The sequence below is a fragment of the Colossoma macropomum genome, unplaced genomic scaffold (assembly GCF_904425465.1).
Source record: "Colossoma macropomum unplaced genomic scaffold, Colossoma_macropomum, whole genome shotgun sequence".
Taxonomy (NCBI): domain Eukaryota; kingdom Metazoa; phylum Chordata; class Actinopteri; order Characiformes; family Serrasalmidae; genus Colossoma; species Colossoma macropomum.
In genome coordinates, this window is record NW_023494787.1 from 27,118,856 (window position 1) to 27,138,073 (window position 19,218).

Here is a 19,218-nt window from a genome sequence, read left to right on the forward strand (position 1 = left end):
TATCCCTGCAGATTAAAAAAATAGAAAGCAAGTCTCCTGAAAAGAATGGAAAAAGAATGGAAGGTAAAGAATGGACACTCTAAATACTAAAACAAAATGTATTATATTTAGTTGTGGGGGCTGCTGTGTAATTATCTGTAAAATATGTGATTTCTGCTTTTGCCCCTAATGCTGAAAACCGAAACACTTAATTAATACTTTATTATGTGAAAATGAAATAAGTGGTCTCTGTCTTTTGCACAATACTGTACGTGCTATTACATATGTACATGAAAAATGCCGAATATATGAGAGGTGGCAAGCGTTTTTAACGAAACATTTGATTTCGCAGAATGCCTTGGTTGAATCTTAGGTCGAATTTTGTTTTGCTATTTTATACTACTGTACTGTGCGTTCACATGTCGATGTTTGGCTTTGGCCAACAGGGGGCGCGTCTGCTTTAATCAGTCCATCATCTGCACCTTTAACAGTTATGTAGATCTAATTATTGTCTGTGCGACATAGAATTGATTTCTAATAAATGTCTGTGAAACACTGACTCCAGAAAGGCTAAAGATCTCTTCTCTCCCAGTTTCTGTGGAGGGAGACGCTGAGTCCTAACTCCAACATCCAAACACAGCAAAGGTTCAACGTTTGAACCGCACAGTGTACAAATGGGACTCATCCTCAGAAGGGTTTGGAATCTCGAGGAAAGCAAGTGATTATAAAAGTGAAAAATAAACACATAAACGAATAGCCAGGTAAACAAATAGCCTTGCCAAACGTAAAACTTTCTCCATCCAGATCAATATCACCTAGATCACTGTGTCCCAGGGCTTTATGCGCTGTGCAGTTTGCTGAAACTTCGCCTTTGGTCAGTTGATAGTGTTTGATGTGAAGTGCCGGCTGTTTGCGCTGCGCTGTGATGATGGAGAGCATGTTTGCTGTGAGGACTTCACTGTTTGACCTGGGGAGGAGGGGGGAGGTAGGTGGTGGGTGCGGAGGGGCGGGAGGCGACTCACTACAGCCTTATCTATCAACCCTGCTCAAGACGGCGCTCGCGAAATGGAGCGGATAGTATCGCTGCCGGGCATTAGCGTTTCTTTACGACCGTGTTCAGGTAGTTTGAGACGAAAGAAAGTCTTCTCGTGTGGCAGCTTTCCGTCCGGCGGCTGGACGGAGTGAACATCCGGAGCTAAGTCGCCTTTTCAGAAACAACCAGCAGACAGACTCGACAGAGAGCTAACATGTTCAAATGTACACAGTATGGATTTTAAGAAGACCAAGTATGGAAGGTAAATTGGATTCTGAGAGCTAAAGGTGTCTTCTTTTTCTTCTTCATTTTCTTTTTTTGTGTTCTTCTTCGTCAGTCACGATAGTGGCTATAACCCGTCTTGTGTGAATTGTAGTGTCTTGAGTGAAGTTAGCATCACTTTTACTCAGTGGTGTCTGCTCGCCGCTGTAGGTTATTTATGAACACCTCATGTCGTCAGGTAATAAAACTGTTTCCAGAAGCTCTAACTAAGGACACAGAGTGTTGTCTGCAGTCCTAACCGCTTATTCCTCAATTATAACATCACGACGACAGGTTTATTGCTTGTTGATGATGTTTCAGTCCGTTTCCAGGAGGGGACTCCACTACAGTACTCCATAAAAAAGTCATTCAGTGAAAAATGTGAAGAATCTGCTCTGTAGAACTGAGGGCCATATATCAGAGTGGACAAAAGCAGAGAAACAAGAAAGAAATCAGGTTTCCAGATAGCTCAGATACACATGGGATTGTCTTCTGTCAGAATAAATGCTCCTTTTTTGAAAAGACTAGTTCTCTTAACTTGAAGACATTTTGTGATACTGTATGAGACAATGGAATAGTAATATTACTGTAAATAGCCTATGTATGATTCAGTGGGTTGAAGAATACTGATCTCTAATAGGCTAGTAAAACTGAATAATCTGGCTGGTTGTGAGTGGATTTATTTTGCTTGAGATCCAGTCCCTGTAGAGGATGTTGACAGGATGGGGGAAGCTTCCTTCAGGACAAGCAACACTTTATTTTTATTGCCAAAGGCAATTTTCCCTTCTTGGTCTGACAATGGGTTGAGAAAGTTGTCATTTCTTTCAGTAGTGGCCTCGATGTGATCTTTCAGAGGCACTTTTCAGGTGTGTTAACGTTTAAAACTTTGTTGATTGTTCCACTTTCTCCAGTTTCTTTTCCTCTGTGCAGGGCTTTAGAGTAGGTGTAATGCACTGATATCTGAAGGATCCATTTTTTATTTTAATTACATTTTTTTTAATGAAAAAATAACTTTTTAATAGTCAGTTGGGGAAAAAGTAACCAAAAAGCCATCCATGTCAGTCTGACATTTAGTGCATCGTATGAAGTTGTGAAACAAATTTAATTTGACCTTCAGCTCAGACCTTTGAATCAGTTTGTTTAGATAAATACCTCAGAGGTCAAGTAACTAAAGTTGTTGAATCCTGCGTTTTCCGTTCAGTAACATCAGATTACCTGAGATTTACTTTCTCATTGTTTACGCTACCTTTAAAAGTCTTTCAGGGGTGGCCATGCAAAGGTCTTTATAGTCCTTCTGTTACTCCCTTTAGACCTTTGACATCATCTGTGTGTATGTATTTGCATGTATGTGTTTTAGTGGCCTATAAAACCTACAGCTGGTTTCAAATACATGGATTAAAAGGGAACTTCACCAACTGTTCAAAATTTTTGCATAATTCAGGTGTAGACAATGTCATTCAGAGTGGTTTGATGTGAAATGGTGCACTGTAGAAACGTATGATGATGGAAACCACGGTCGCTATGTGTACAACATAAACATAGCCATTTCATTTACAATCCAGAACAATGACTAAACCTACGTGTGTGTTGTGATTTTTTATGTAATGTTAACAGTGATAAATTAGTGGGAAATTTTAAAAAATAAGTTGTCTGGGGAGTATTTTTTTCCTTACAACACCAATCAGTGCAGTTCAATCAAATGAATGGATTTAAAAAATATGTTTTAGACCAAAATCTTGTCTCAGAACTATCATAAAACAATATCTCAGGTATCAGGTAACATTTGCAACCATTTCATGTTACAGCTTTCTGTCAGGAAGCTTTTAGAGACATTAAACTCTTTAGACGTCTGGTTCCTATCCCCATTACTGTGAACAAGTCTGACTCAGCAGGCTTCCCTAGAACAGAGCATTTCACATAAACCATTCTGTATGGCTTTGTTTACATCTTAACTATTTAATTTTCCTGAAATGAAGAAAAATGGGTGGAATTAGCCATTAAGTCTCATCTTTGGACTAAATTGTAATGCAGATGGTGATTCACCACTGCAAATCCTTTTCAGTCCAGACTTAGATCTTATCTGGTCGGGGACACTGGCCCCCAGTTCCACTACTCGTGATTTAAGCACAAATGCATATTTTTGTGTTCTAAATATGTATATGGTGCCCAAGATGTACCACTGCACTGTGAGCATATTAGACTCCTCACCTTATTTGTTAACACTGGTTCATTGTGTGTGGTATTGTAGCTCATTAGTAAGCTGGCGAGCGCAGATGTTGCCATTGTGCGCAGCTTAGCACACAGAGTCCTGCTCATGCTGATCAGGATGGCCTGGTCCTCATCATGTCTGATTAAACTAATTAACTAATGTGGCTGGGCCTTCAGGGGCTGAGACTGGGTTCAGTAACAGAACAGGACGGGAGAGTGGAAATGTTTCAGCTGGAGGCCCAGGACTGGGGCATTTCCCGCTTTACATAACTTCAGCTGCCATACTGTGGCATAGTACCACATTGGTAACTGACCCTAAGGTTTGAAAATGTAAAATGTTGCAAATGACAGTTTAATGCATTTGTCCACCCTGTGCAAGAATGGGTAGTTGCAAAGGTTAAAGAAACAAAACTCATATAACAATGTTTAACTACTCAATTATTACATAAGTACAAGTGCAAATGCTTTCAGAAATAACAATGAAGCTGAATTTAGCTCTGAGATTGAGCTCTGTAACTGGGACTTGTGATTGCAGAGGCAGTGATTATGTGTGATTAGGTAACTCAACTGGACTATTCTTGAAAGGAAACTTTTGGCTCAAACCCCAGGCCAGCTCTATTAATCGTCTATGGAGGCACAGTGAGGCACAAACAGCCAGATTGTTCTGCATCACTAGCCACTACTGAGCCAGTTCAGTGCTCACTGTGTATCATATTGACACAGACACAGCCTTGAACCTGACACTGCTCATACTGCTTTCATTTTAATGCATTCTTATACTGAAGCCAAGGCAGATATCAATGCATTACAGATAGATTTTTTAAACATCTGTAACTTGTTGTGGTTAATTTTAGCAACCTTACTTTTTGGCCAGTCCATCAAAGATGTGTGCTGTCCTACAGAGGGTACATGAAAGCACATCTGTGTGGTTTTGTACATATCACTGTCAACTGTTTATACATAACAATAGGCAAGGGCGTATTGTACACTGTGTGAACATTTCATGGCGAATGCACCAATAGAAATGCTCCACAAACTTGTTGTCCTAATATACCTTGCAGGTAGGGCTGGGTACCAAAATTCAATACTTTTGAGGTACCAACAAAATGACTTTAGTACTACCGGGTTTCCAAAATCATATTAGCCTTCATGAGTCAGTGAGCATGCTTATTCCAAAATATTGTTCCAGCAAATGTATGAATCTTCTCACAGTGGTACATCTGTATAATGAGAACTATAATAGTGTATAAGTTAAGTAGAATAGTGGCAAATTAACGGAACAGTCATACACTCTATCCTATATATCACATTTTCTTTTGCATCATATAGCCAGTTCTTAGACTAGCAGTAAAGCTATGCCTTAGGTCTAGTTTTTATATCTCAGGTGTCCTGACATAAATATTCAGATTGGACACCATCATGTACAACCTTCAGTTCCAGAAAAGTTGAGACAGTATGTGAAATGCTAATACAAACAGAAAGCATTGATTAGTAAATTCTGTTTGATCTGTATTAAAAGGAAAACAGTACAAAAACACAATAATGTTTGCGTTACTTTATGATCTTTGTTGTTTTGTTTTGTAAATATGCACTTATTCCAAATATAGTGCTTGCAACTGTACAACTGTACAAATCTTCAAATAACTGTAAATAATTGTTGATTTTATGTTTCCACAGACCCCACACATATGTACATATTCACATATTCATCTCTTTTGGATCCTTTCACACAGGCTCTTCATGTCTACTCTCTTCTCTCATTAATCTATTTCATTTTAATTATCTGTTTATTATTCATTTGATTTGATTTGAGTTTTATTTATTATAATATCTCATTTTCTTTTGAATATTTGTTAATAGTCTGTTTAGACTTGTCTGGTCTGTTTTAATATGTTACATGTCATAGATATGTGCACTCACCAAGACAGATTCCTCTTCTGTGGAAAATACTCAGTGAAATAAAATTATTCAGATTTTGAAGATGTTACAAAACATTTTGACAGGGGCATTGTGTTCCATCACCTTTCCTTTTAACAACAACTACTCATTTAATTCAATTCAATGAAAGATGGATCTGGACTTCAGGCAGACATGTTGAAATAAGCATGGGTGTCCCTGAAAAAGATGTTGTCTAGAAGGCAACAAATCTTCCTTTAAAATGTGTGTGTATCTTTTAGCATTAATGGTGTCTTCACAGATGTGGAAGTTACTCATGCCATGGGCACTAATACACCTGCGTACCACGACAGAAGCCCTGGCTTTTGAACTTTTCACTGGTAACTGTGAAGACAGTCCTTTTCCTCTTTGGCCCAGAGATTACAATATCCATTAGTTCCATAAACAGTCTGAAAGGTTGGCACGTGAGACCACAGTACATGTTTCCATTATGTATCAGTCTATTTCAGAGGAGCTTGAGCCAAGAGAAGTCAGTGGAATTTATGGATATTGTTAATATATGGCTTTTGCTGTGCATAGTGCACCTTTAACTTGCATTTGTGGGTGAAGCAACAATCGTTCTTTATTGACAATTAGTTAAAATATTCCCAAGCGCATGCGATGGCATCTGTCACCAAAGCATGTTTGGTTTTAATGCAGGGCATTCAGTTGTGCTTTTCGGCCTTGCACTTTATGCACAGAGATTTCTCCAAATTCCATGAATCTTTTGATGATATTATGCGCTGAAGAGGATGAAATGCCTAAAATGATTGCAGTTGCTCATTGAAAATTACTGTTCTTTAAACTCAGTGAGGAAAAAAAATCCCAAATGAATTTCTTCCCTTCACACCAAAGAGCAACTGACCCAAACATTTAAAGCAAAGATTTTTTTATATAGAGCATGCCTACAACTATCTTTCTAAAACTGTTCTTTAAACTGTTAGATTATGTGCTGACACTTTTTTTGGCAAAGTGGCGAGCCTTGACCCATCCTTGCTCATAAAAGGATTAGCCTTTCAATAATGCTCCTTTTATATCTGAGCATGATTGCATCGCCTGTTTAAGGTGTGTTTGAACATTTCCCAGTGTTCCTAGACTTAAATTTGATCATTTCACCGTCTTCCTAGGTTGAATTTTTTTGGAATGTGTTCTGTTTTGTCAAAATAATATTTTTACCATATTTTCATTTCATTTGGTAAGGTAAAAGATTAAATATACTATTTTCAAACTCTTTTCATTTAATACAGGTCACATACAGTGATTTACAAATCACCACTCTTTGTTTTTTTGGGGTTTTGGAATTGGGTTTAGTAGATGTAATCTTCTTAATACAGATCGCACAGTGGTCACAAACTCTTGCCAATGCCTAGTATTTACTTTATGAATACATCCATTTTAAAAGGCACAAAATGTTGTCTTCTAGGGTATTTAGTGTTGAGAACGACAGACACAAGCTGATGGTGTGAAAACCGTAACGCAGGAATATGCCCTGTAATTACGCTCTTCAGCCTTCTGCATGAGAAATTCCTCTCTCATGTTTATTCAGTTAGCATGATTAAATTATTCACATTCACTTCACACCACACACCTGGATCAGCGCTGTGTTTTTTAATTGCAATCCACATTCTGGAGCAGATGTTTCTGGGCAGTGATGCTCTTTTTCAGGGTATAATTTAAACACAGGTAAAAAGTGACTGACAGTTGTTACAAAAGCATGTTTCATAATAGCCCCAGATATATGCTAGCTCTTTATATAACCCTGTCTTTGTCTTTGGGAAAGAGATTTGTTGTTTGATTAGATTGCATCAGAGACTAAACAGTCTGGCTTGAGCTACCACCACCAGAAATTCAATTCATTCTCCCAGTTTTCTGAGTGCCTCATTTGAGACTCTTGTTAGTGTGAGTTATTATTTGCTGTAAACCTCATCTGGTCTTGCCCACCTCGTGTCACAATGACAACCCAAGCATAGTAATTAAATCATGCTGATAAAAGGGCGTTTTGACAGAAAATACAAAGAAAATCCCCAAGCTCCTGGTTGGCATGGCAACCATGACATCACTGCTCAATACATCAGTGGCTCGATTTGAGTGGCATGAAAGAGCACGGATTCCAGACAGGATTAGGTCTGCTATTACCGGTCGCTGCGACTGCTAGGCAACCGTGAAGCTTGGAAAAAATTCCTATAACGTGATCAGGATTCGAATAATGTTACGCATCGGCATCATACGGAGACTTGCTTTTGCTCTTGGCATCATGTATTACTGTTTACCTCTATATTTCTCACAGAACACATCTCTATTTGAAATAATGACTAATATTGAAAGGGCTGTACTCTTTAGGGAGAAACAGCGCTTCGCAGTCTCCTTTAATATGCAGTCACTCATGTAATTCAAATGAGACATTAAATCAATGATTCAGGGAGGATACACATGACTCATTAGATGAGACTGGAGGCGATCTGCCCCTGCAGGTCAATAATCACTTATACTTGCACCACCTGAGAACCAGTGGCGCCGCCTCAGCTGCAGCTGCAGCTTTGTCTGGAAATTTCAGGCCCTCCAGGCCTTCCAGAGTTCCCACATTTTTGTCCTTCGGAAAAAGCCTGCTTCGCTGATTCTCGCTGCAGGGCCTGATGCTCGTGCCTCTTTTTGTCAGTCTGATTATGTTCCGAGTTGTGTGTGATGTTCACGACTGTACACAGTCAGAGCACAAAGCTTCCAAAGTGTTTGGCACAGGATTTCTGTTTAGTTTGGCACTGAAATGGTATGGCTGGTTTACAAATGAGATTTGTGATGTTGTAATGTTGGAATGTGTGGGGGCAGATAACTGTACTGCAAGTAGCATCCTTCTCTTGAGCTTAATTATAGAGAATAAGACCTGAGAGACATGTTTTCCTTAAAACACTTATAACATTTGTGTGGGTTTATGTACTAAAAATGCTCATAATTCATTTTTATATGACCGTTTTCCAACCTCTCTTTATCACAAATAAACAGGCTGTTTACTGTTTTTGTTACTGTAATTTTGTATATAATATATAAACACTGTTAAAGTTTGAAAACATACCATTCATACAGTCCACATATGGAAACTATGCTGCAAAAATCAGCCTGTTTTGAGATCATTGTTTTTGTGATGTCACGAGAACAAAGTCTACATATATCCTATAACCTATTCAGTCTACAGCAGTTCAGCTCATATTGAAGTTCTAGGGAGTGGCAGCCAATTAGAACAGACTCATTATCATATATGAGTCTTTAATTCACAGTAACAAAAACAGCCTGTTTAATTCTAAAGGATAAAGAGAGGTTAGAAAATGGTCATTTTAAAATGTATTCTCAATGGAAAAAATACAAGAAAATGTAGGATATAAGCCCTTTAAAAAGTGAGAAATATTCAGTTTTCCTTGGTCAGAGCCCTTTAATCTGAAAGCTATAATACATATCGGGGGGTTTAAATATCTAATCTCACAACAGTCTAATTTCACCATGATTCAATTGGATTTAATAACAAAACACACTTTATAACACTTTATATTTACTTGTGTATCCTTAGCTACAACAAAGAAGTCCACAAATACCCTTGAGCTAAGATGTGAAGTGTCAGTTCTGATATCTAATCAGAACAATATAGAAATAAGACATTTCATTGAAGTGCAAATACTTTTCAAGGAAATGGGTCTTCAGTCAGTGTTTATAGAAAGCGAGAGACTCTTGTTTGTACAGCCAGTGGAAGTTCCTTCCATCGCAGGACAGAGAAGAGTCGTGGTGCTTGTCTTCCATGAGTCTTGAAGGATAGAGGGACTAACCAAGCTGCACTTGAAGCACGGACCCGGAGGAAAAGTGTACTGTTGCTCTTTGGGGGCTCAGAAGACCTAACGCTGAATCTAAAATTCCTGAGGAGAAACAGCATTAGACTGAAAGGAAACATGAGATGCAGGAGAGATAGTGAAGAGATGAGTGTTTAGTTGCAGATAAAGATGAGTAGCAGGAGAGACTTAAGCTAAAGTCTTTGTCAATCCATCTGATCTCGTTGTTTAGGAGAAACTACAGAAATATTAAGGAGAGCTTTTTATATATATATTTTTTTTCCAATGGGGAGGGTTCTGGGTACAGGAAGTTTTAACCGTTGCCATCAGATTTGGAGGAGTTCCATTTCTGGCAAGCATCAGAGTTTTCAATCTATGACTGAAGTTCCTGTTCATGCAGGATTGCCACATTGACAATAAAAAGAGTATACCTAGCTTTTATTTTGGCTTTGAACATTTGAAAATAGCTCAATAATTTACCGTGGCCAAAAGTAAAGGTGCAAAGGGAGGAACACACAAGATACAAGTCAAATCAATTGAAGAAAAATTGTATTTAATAATGTTATAATTTATTATAATATTCCAAAATTGATGCAGTTGAGTCACCATCTTCAGACTGATGTATAATGATGCAACAATGCAGTTTACACCCCTTTTAGATTATTCAGTTAGCATACTGGCAAATCTTAAATGATGAATAGTATAAAATATAACATGATCATGAGCTCAACCGCTGTGAGATGAGTACAAATGCATTTGTTCTTTGTTGTTTCAGATTCATGAACAACCGTGTCCCATCCAGCAAAAGATATCAGCCAACTGAGTACGAGCATGCAGCTAACTGTGCCACTCATGGAGTAAGTAGCCAGTGCTCTTATCATCTGCTTTGCATGTAGGTGGGTTTGCTGATGGTGGTGGTAGTGGAGGGAATTGCGCAGGCACAGAGAAAAGGTCATAGAGATCAAGTCTGCCACAGGATTAGTGGATATACTGAAGCCCTGAAGTGCTATCTGTCAAATCTGCTGTGATCATCTGATTATAAAATACTCACATTACAGAATCTAGTAGAAATGTCTGACGATGAAGATACAAATTCACTCTCAGGAACAGGTCAAATTCAGAGATTATTTCCTCTTGACTCTGCTGGAGCTTGGTGAGTTGTTTTTATGGGCATGTTTCTGTGATCTTGGTGCAGTGCTGCCGTTTGGAGAGCATCCTACTCTCTAATCCTCCCCGCGCGTTACTGTCGCACATCTGGCATGGCTGGCGCACAGAGCTCACCGACCACACAGCAAATCCTCTCTGACCTCTTTTATCAACATGCCAAGCTTCTGAGTTTATGTATGACAAATGTTCACTTCTGTTGCTGGTGTTATAGTCGAGGGAGTGATTCAGATACGCTCTCTTTAGAAGTTTGAAATTTGGAATGAGGAAATGGTGCTTTGTTCACCTTGCAGTGTAGATGTCTGTGGAGATTATGAGTCAGATATTTAATTAACTTGTTTCAAATGTAGCCTAGTTAGTTTCTGTCAAAACAAATAGGAAATGAAGTGTACCTCTAGACTCAAGAACATGCAAAGCAACAGACTCAATATTAAAAATATAACACTTTTGAATTTTACATTAAAATGATGTAATGAAAATAAGCTACAGCAACAAAGCACTGACAGATCATCCATATATACACTCTGCCAACTGCACATTTTTTCGATATACACATCAAGAAATTGGAGTAAATGTGTTAAAATGAAGTACTTAGAGCATCCACTAGCACTGTGACCGATGTGCTTTGCATCAGTCATCATAGTGCAAAAACGTCCAGCATCTGTATTACTACAAAAGGCTCAGTCACAGCACATAGAGCAACTTCTTGCAAAAGACTCAAAGGAGCGTTCACACGGACGTGCAATCAGAATTGAACTGACAGTCACGATAAATGTGGCCAGCTCAGCTTAGACATCAGACTGCAGCTTCCCGTAGCATAGAATTTGCACACTTCATTTTGAAAGCACTTCACACATTTACACATTTAGCACTGAAATAATGCAGTGATTAGACAAAATTGCGAGCTCTTGCAAAGACTGTACGGATTGGTTGAATTTGAATTCTTGCGATCACAGTTGTTGAGAGTCCCATTTTCTCTAGAGCTTTTAATACATTTTTGTTTGCTGGGGTGTATTGTTCAGTAAATTTAAATTTCAGTACACTGTTTTGAACATTTCACTTTTTGATACTGTATTGAAATTGTTACACCCTTAAGTTGTAGTTTTACCAAATATGCTAAGATGGTAAATTTGCTAATAATTGATTGACAAGTTTTTTATGCTACATGATGTCACAGTATTTATTTTTTCTGACATCTGATAAGTCAGAACAGACAAAGTAGTGCTACATTTTAAAAATACTGTTAAAAACTATGAATCCAATTACTTAGATTCAGCATTTCACACACTGTGCTGCAGTAAATCCAATTAAACATGACAAATTATGCATGTTATTTTTTTCCAGTTGTGCAAATTTGCACTTGCAAAGTGATTTTTAAGTACTGATATTGATATATTGATAGGCTCAGAAAAGCATATTGTGACATATTATAAAGAAATTCATCACAACAGTGATTAGTATATTTAACAGAATAGTACTAGGTTTATTGGTTTTATAAAAACTTTCTTTGCAAAACATTTATGGTCGAATGCAAAGTTGTGGGCACCCCGGTCAAATTATGTTTTGTTGATTAAAATAAGTGAACGTCCTCTATAGAGAACACACTTCTGTACATTTTAATGTACAATTACTGTTTATTTGCTGAGTTTAAGATACTGGGAAAAAAAAACAAAAATGTGACCTGTGTAAAAGTATTGTTACATAATATTGTTATGTTTTATTTTTTTCCAATGCAAATGGCATGTTTAAGATTGTTCTTTGTAGTGGATGTGCCCATGGGTGTTCAGACTACACCAGCACCAGTGGATGGAACCTTTTTGTTTTCCCTGTTGTGAAATGAGGAACACAGTTTGTAAATTATATTCAAATGATATTGGGCTTTGTGGTATTCCTTTTACAATCCATGAAACCTGATGAACATTTTTTTGTTTTAGCTCTGGATCATTCCCAGCATCCTAGGCAGCTCACTGTTATACTTCCTGTCTGATGACCAATGGGAGAGCATCACAGCGTGGCTATACGGCACTGGACTGTCTGGCTTGTTCATCATGTCCACAATGTTCCATACCGTGAGCTGGAAGAAGAGTCACCTGCAGTGAGTTTTTGCATAATATACAGCTGTGAATGCTGGAACACTTCATAAACAAACTTATTTTGGACAATAGATCTCAACTAGCATCAGCTTTCAGTTCCTGAGAATGTGCAAACAGAGGGGCCATGGCCTGTTTGTGCATACCTAGGGGGATCTACGAATGATTGTGCGTCCACACACAGACATTCTCACAAACACATGTTCATTATAAACTGCCTTCAGACATGAAGGTGCAATGAACTAACTAAAAGCTCTCTTGTGTTTTATTTTACTGGATGTTCTTTATTTAGAGCCACATCCTGGAATTTATTTGTTCTTGACATTAAATGTGTGATTTATCTACTGTATTTGGATGATAACACGTTTGTAGATGTGATATTTGCCACATTAAGTAGCTGGTCCACCACTTTGTTCCAAAAACCCTAATTGGGACCTAACAATTAATATTTTGACATGGTAGGATGACTGAACAGTCTATACATTTCTCCTTGTACTCATGTTCAGTCATACAGTCTTTCTAGGAATATGAGTACAGGTGCCAATCGGCATTTCCACCGAGCGTGTTTGACCACTTCGCAAATGTGTGTACTGAAAACAAAGAAGTCATATGACACTGGTGAGGAGATAGCTGTAAGGGTATTTATTTTAGGCTGTGTTTAAATGTCAAGGTAACAGTGTCGCAGTAAACAGAAGAAAACTTGAATTTTAATGTACCCTTGCTTTGAGAAATAGCATGGCACAATTTTCTCATAGTAGTGGTTTCACTCTGTGGTTGAACAGTTCATTGTTTCTCATGCATCATACTAGAATGACTGCTGTGACACACAGCCTACTGTATATGCACCGGTGCTATGAAATACAATACGGAAAAATACCTATACACGTATCTGGGCCTCCAGCTCCAGAGAAAGTCTGCTACACAGTAAAGCACATGCTAAAAAAAGTTGTCCCAACCTAGTTAAAAAGAGTCAGCAAGTGCAAAAATCATGCAATACAAGTTATTCATTTTTCAGGCGAGATTTCTGAGGAGATTAGGGATAAGATAATCCACTTGCATAAGGAAGGAAATTAAGAACGTCCAAGGAAAATAGGCTAAACTGGAGTTCCAAAAAGATTAAAAGCTGTAGAGAAAGTGAGACCCCTAACAACTGTGCAAGACCGGGTAGACCACCGAAACTGTCACCATCTGATAAACAGGACTTGAGAAAATGACAGGAGAAAATCAAGCTCCATTTTTGCTTCAGATCTTAAAAAAATCCACAGGTGTTTCTGACCATCCTGCCACTGTGAGAAGGCAACTCAACACTATGAGTCTGAAAGGATGTGTAGCTGACAAGAAGCTGTTACTGACAAAAGGAAATAGACCAATGAAGAATAACATTTGCAAATCAAACAAAGAAGCTGCTGCTGTTCTCAGAACAATTGACTGGCCAGCCCAGAGTCCAGACCTCAACATCCCTGTATTTGGGATTACTCGGTTTGTGAGAAGCAGGAAATGCAACGAATGCGACCGAACTTTGGAGGTGTGGAAAAATATCTGTAGATTTTTATTGAAAAACTGAAGCCTTTCAAAGGAAAAGCAAGTCTCCCGAAATGGATAAATGCTGTAATAAAGGCAAAGGGTTGATACACTGAATACTGAAAATTCTTATATTATATTTAGTTGTTGAATTTTCTGTTAAACATGTGTTTTCCGATTTTCTATTAACACTAAAAAAATTAATAACTTGAACATAATGGCTGTTTTGGCTGGAAATCAAATAAATGAAGAGTGAATTCTTGGACAGTAGTGTATAAGTTAATAAAAAAAGTTTAAAGTTTTTTTAATATATAAAATAAACATATTCATGTCTCTTTAAAAATACAAGGATATTCACATAAACTCAAGCTGTTTTTATGTACTTGAGTTTGTTGATTATTATACGTTCTCCCAACTTATATATATCAAAACTGGAGTTATTTTTAAGTTGTTGCTACAGGGCTCCTTAAAATCTGACTCGTCACAGTTTGCATACTTTCTCATCCATTATGCGGTTTACAGCCTTCATTTGAACGCCCACAGCAGGCAGGCAATGGGGTTGAAGTAGTTAATGCCCTCCTCCAGACATAAACCAGTGCTATTTTGTTTAGGGTGTGCTGTGCCACCACGATACCACCCTTCACTATATTTCAGTGTTCCTTGATTTTATGCTTTTTACAATGATTTATTTGTTATGGAGAGACACATTAGCTGGGAAAGCCGTGGGAAGTTTGTAGGACTTCACTTGTCAAGTTGCATCAGAGCAGCCACCCGAGACGGTTCCTTTGACTCTCCATTTACGATGCAGATTGACTGACTCACATGGGCCTGTCAGGTCTTGTTGGGCTTCTCAGATATATTCCTCATGCAGATCAGATCTGTCTCTTGCATGCGAGAAAATAACCGTCTGCTGCACCATGCCGTTGTTTGACTTGTCTGCTTGCCAAGAGAAACGGACAGAAATCCAGAGAAGTGAGTGCTGGTCTGGTTTTCACTTTATGGGGTGCAATGTTTTTGGATACAGCCCAGCCCTTTTTTTTGTATTGTGTGGTTTGTACTACTGTTCAGTCTGTGGCTTAAAACCAGAGCCAGAGATTTTGATCATTTCATTAGACCAGCAGCACAGATGCGAAAAACTGGTGAAGGCTGTGCTCCTGCCAGCAAGGCCATAACTGAAATCCTCCCTTTATGCTTTTCCTTTGGCAGGAGGGTTGAACAGCGCTTCCACATGTGCGACCGGATGGTGATTTATTTCTTCATAGCTGCCTCTTACGCCCCCTGGTGAGTACAAGTGGTATCAGTGCCTCAGTAGGCTTGTTTTCAGCTTCTCAGAGCAACCTGTTGTTACATCAAGGCATTATGATGGGTCCTTTGATCACTGGGATGGCCAAAGGAAGAAAGGCATTCTGCATGTGAGTGTTTGTTGTGAGGTTGTAATTGATGTCTGTGCTGTGTGCAGGTTGAACCTGAGGGAGCTGGGCCCCTGGGCGGCCCACATGCGCTGGCTGGTGTGGATCATGGCCTGTGTGGGCTCTGCTTATGTCTTCTTTTTCCATGAAAAGTATGTTGTTTCCTATATAAAGGCACGGACACAGTAGTGATATAGGTCTATGCAAAAGTTTAAACATCCCCATCAAGTTACATGTTTTGTTGATTTTCAAAGTGAAAATAAGTTAACATATCCTCTACAGTGAACAGACTTGAAAATGGCATTTTTCTGCACATTTTAGTGCACAATTTCTGTTTATTTGCTAAGTTTAACGTATTGGAAATAAATAAAACATAAAATATTATGTATGATTACTTTTGCACAGACTACATGTTGTTTAATTGTTTTCCTAATATGACAAATTCAGCAAATAAACAGTAACTGTACGTTAAATGTGCAAAAGTCTGTTCCTTGTAGAGGATGCGTTAACTTTTTTTCACTTAGAAAATCCAAAAAGAATTTAATTTAACCAGGGACCTTTTGCATACGACTGTATCTGATCAAATCTTCATCAACAGAATAAACCCAGTACTATACCCTTAAAGAGACAATTGCACAAACAGTGCACTTGTACTGACAAGAAAAAGGAAAACACAAGAGAAACTTGTCCTCTACACATACAGCATTTTTCAGCAAATGTTAGGGCACAATTTTTATAAATAAATTTTATAATTTTATAAATTTTTAATATTTATTTGCTGAATTTATCGTAATGGAAATAAATAAAACATAAAATATTATGTGCCATTATTTTGCACAGTCTAAATTTTGTTTTACCATTGAGAAAGGTTTGGTTTAAAACGGTTAATTGTAGAGAAACGTACTTAATTTCTTTACAGTGGTTGTGATTACAGTGTTTACAATATAAATATAATAATAATAATAAATATAATTTTTTTGACTATCCAACAAAACCACCAGTGAGGCTACACGTGTCTTCAGATATTATTTTGGGGACTATTTTACCCTACAGTGTCTTGCATGTACCTCTTCACCATTAATGTATTTGAAAAAATAAACATTTTAGGCCCAAACTTCTCAAAGCTAATGTAAAACAGCATCTCAATCCTCAAGACATGTATCCATAATTATTTTATAATCATATTTCATGTAAGCTCTGTGAGGGAGCTTTTACAGGCATCAAAAGCTTTGAATGTCTGGTTCCCACGACCACCACTGTGAACAGTTCTGAGTTAGTTTCTCTAGTATGAAGCATTCCACATCAAACCACTCGGAATGACTGAATTAATGATGGAATTATGCAGAAATTTTGAAAAATCAGTGGAATTTTATTTTTATTTATTTTTTATTAATTTTATTTAGTAATCCACATTGGTGATGTTTGTTTTGATATTCCTAAAGGTGGCCAGATGTAAAAATACATGTAGCTCAGAAGATGCACATAGTGGTCTCTCCATTATTTCCACCTAATATGCTGCCATAGCTTTTACACTTTATTTTAATTTGATGCACATATTTTGGCACCAAAGCTGTTCCAGCCTATTAGATACAGCCAGCAGGCAAACTAATAAAGTAATAATCTTTCATTTTATTCTGTAATTAGAATGCCAATTTATTTATGTAGAACAAAGTTCTACATTTGCCCTAATTAAGTTGTTTGGGTTTGACATTAAGAACTCCAGTACAGCCATCTCTAACTGATCTCAGCTGTTCAACTGAAATATTGATAATAGAAATCTAAAAGGGGGATGGGAATGTGAGATTTCTTTTTTTTCTGACCCTGAGGGATGACCCTCCTGTGAATGCTCTGTATGTGTAGTAGGTGTATTTATTAAGTGACCACTGAGTATTACGGGTTTTGCACTGGACTTTAGAGTCCTATTGTCTTTTGTTTCTCTAGTAAATTAGCCGTGGCTTTGCATGAAAACCTTTGTGCAGATACAATCTAAATCCAACATGTTTCCTAGGAACAAGATCCTGGACCTGCTTTGCTACACTGTCATGGGAGCCATTCCTGCACTTGTACTCCTGTCAATGGTAAGAGAGAAGGCATTTCTGTATGTATTGGCCATGATGTTCATACTGTAGCAGTCCATTTACACAACTAAGCAGTTGTCTAAAAAAACGTTTTGATAACCTGCACAGTGCATACAGTACTGTTACGTACTCTATTGTATCTAATAAAGGGAACGTACAAACGTTTATTAGCTTTTGTATCACAAAAAGGAGTAGTCAAAAATGCTGAAATGACTAATAATGAAAGCAAAAACCAGTGAGCATTATGGAAATGATGTAGGATGATGCTTTCTATTCTTTTCTATGCTGTCAGCCTAACAGAGAGGGCGTGCTGGAGCTGTCGATGGGTGGAGTGTTCTACTGCTTGGGAGTGGTCTTCTTCAAGAGCGATGGCCTCATCCCTTTCGCTCATGCCATCTGGCACGTCTTTGTGGCTGTAGGAGCTGGCATACACTACTACGCCATCTGGAGGTACCTGTATGCAACAGGGAGCCACATGAAGACGTCCAGGTGACGGACTGAGGCCCTGGGGAACAGCGCTAGCTCATCCTCATATCGGGTCTCATATAGTATATTTAGATTTAGGTTGTTGACAACCAGCCAGTAATTTAATTTACAAAAATATAATTATATCTGATCACAAGTTGCCTTTGCAGTTTTTAACAGAATTGTGGTGTTTTGACAGTAGCTATTTTTGTATAGAGGAATTTGCTGCAAAATGTAATTTGAAAATTGAAAAAAAAAGTTTCACAACTCAGTTTATTAATATATATTTTGATTTTTCCTACAAATTTTTCAAGAGTTCAGTGTTTACAGAAAGTGTAGTAAGTGACTGAGGACAAATTTTTGTGACTGATTTCATTCCATTCTTCATAGCATTTACTTAAGTAACTGTTATTGAATCAGTTCATGAAGTCGGATTAGAATTTTAACTATGCATTTAAGTACTTTAATTTATTGAAATCTTGTAAGCAACTTATGTTGAAGAATTTCATCTTTCTTTTGCACTACATGCTGTATGAAATTGTGTTGTTAAATTACTTGCCAACTCTGAATATTTTTGAAATTTGAATTTTGAATATTATGTGAAAAAATGTGCATTCTGAAGAACAAACCCAATCTTGCAGTTCAGTGACCAATCTACAAGGATGCTTCTCAAAACTTCATAATTACAAACATCTCAAAACCTTAAAATTAGTGCTTGGTGTTGAGCTGATTACTGTTGTGCTTGTCACTTTGTCACTTTTTCAGTGTCCTAACTGCTAATATGAAAGATATAGAGGACCAAACTGCAGCTCCCTTTACACTCTTATAGGTCAGGACTATGTTATAGTTTGAAATAAAGTGTGAGACGAATGTTCGGCATCCCAAAAACTTTGGCACTTTAAAGCTCAATCATTTACAGAACATTTCTGATACCCTCTATGAATGATCTTGTCCAATTTCCTGAATGATACTATTTGAATGACTATAACATTTGAATGACTTATCATACAGATGGTGTTTGTAAAGATTGTGGTCCTGAATGTTAAGAAAAAGTCTATTTGTTTTATCCATCGTATCACCACATTGGGACAATAAGTAAACATTGCACTGTGTCAAAGGTGCTTCAATTGATTTTCCTTTCATGTTGGACTTTCGGCTGTTGCACAGCTTAACTTGCCGTCTCGTGTAAATGCATTGCATTGAGTTAATTTTGACAGCATTAGTTCCTCATCAAATCAAGGGCCGTGTTAAATCAATACAGACACA

The 19,218-nt window shown here is 37.7% G+C and overlaps 1 protein-coding gene across 1 annotated transcript; it reads left to right on the plus strand.

Annotated features, from left to right (window-relative positions):
- Positions 1–978: 978 nt before the first annotated feature.
- On the plus strand, positions 979–19,069 carry mmd2a (monocyte to macrophage differentiation-associated 2a). Its single transcript, XM_036566733.1, has 7 exons — positions 979–1,274; positions 10,001–10,082; positions 12,324–12,484; positions 15,207–15,281; positions 15,460–15,561; positions 17,418–17,487; positions 17,780–19,069. The coding sequence occupies exons 1-7, from the start codon at positions 1,246–1,248 to the stop codon at positions 17,978–17,980; spliced, it is 720 nt and encodes a 239-aa protein (XP_036422626.1). The 5' UTR covers positions 979–1,245; the 3' UTR covers positions 17,981–19,069.
- The last annotated feature ends 149 nt before the right edge of the window (positions 19,070–19,218 follow it).

Bases quoted from the DNA above. Each gene is read 5' to 3' on its own strand.
- mmd2a (XM_036566733.1), top strand. From the start codon at position 1,246: ATGGATTTTAAGAAGACCAAGTATGGAAG. The intron at 10,083-12,323 runs GTAAGTAGCCAG...TTTTTGTTTTAG, and splicing joins CTAACTGTGCCACTCATGGA to CTCTGGATCATTCCCAGCAT. The intron at 17,488-17,779 runs GTAAGAGAGAAG...CTATGCTGTCAG, and splicing joins CACTTGTACTCCTGTCAATG to CCTAACAGAGAGGGCGTGCT.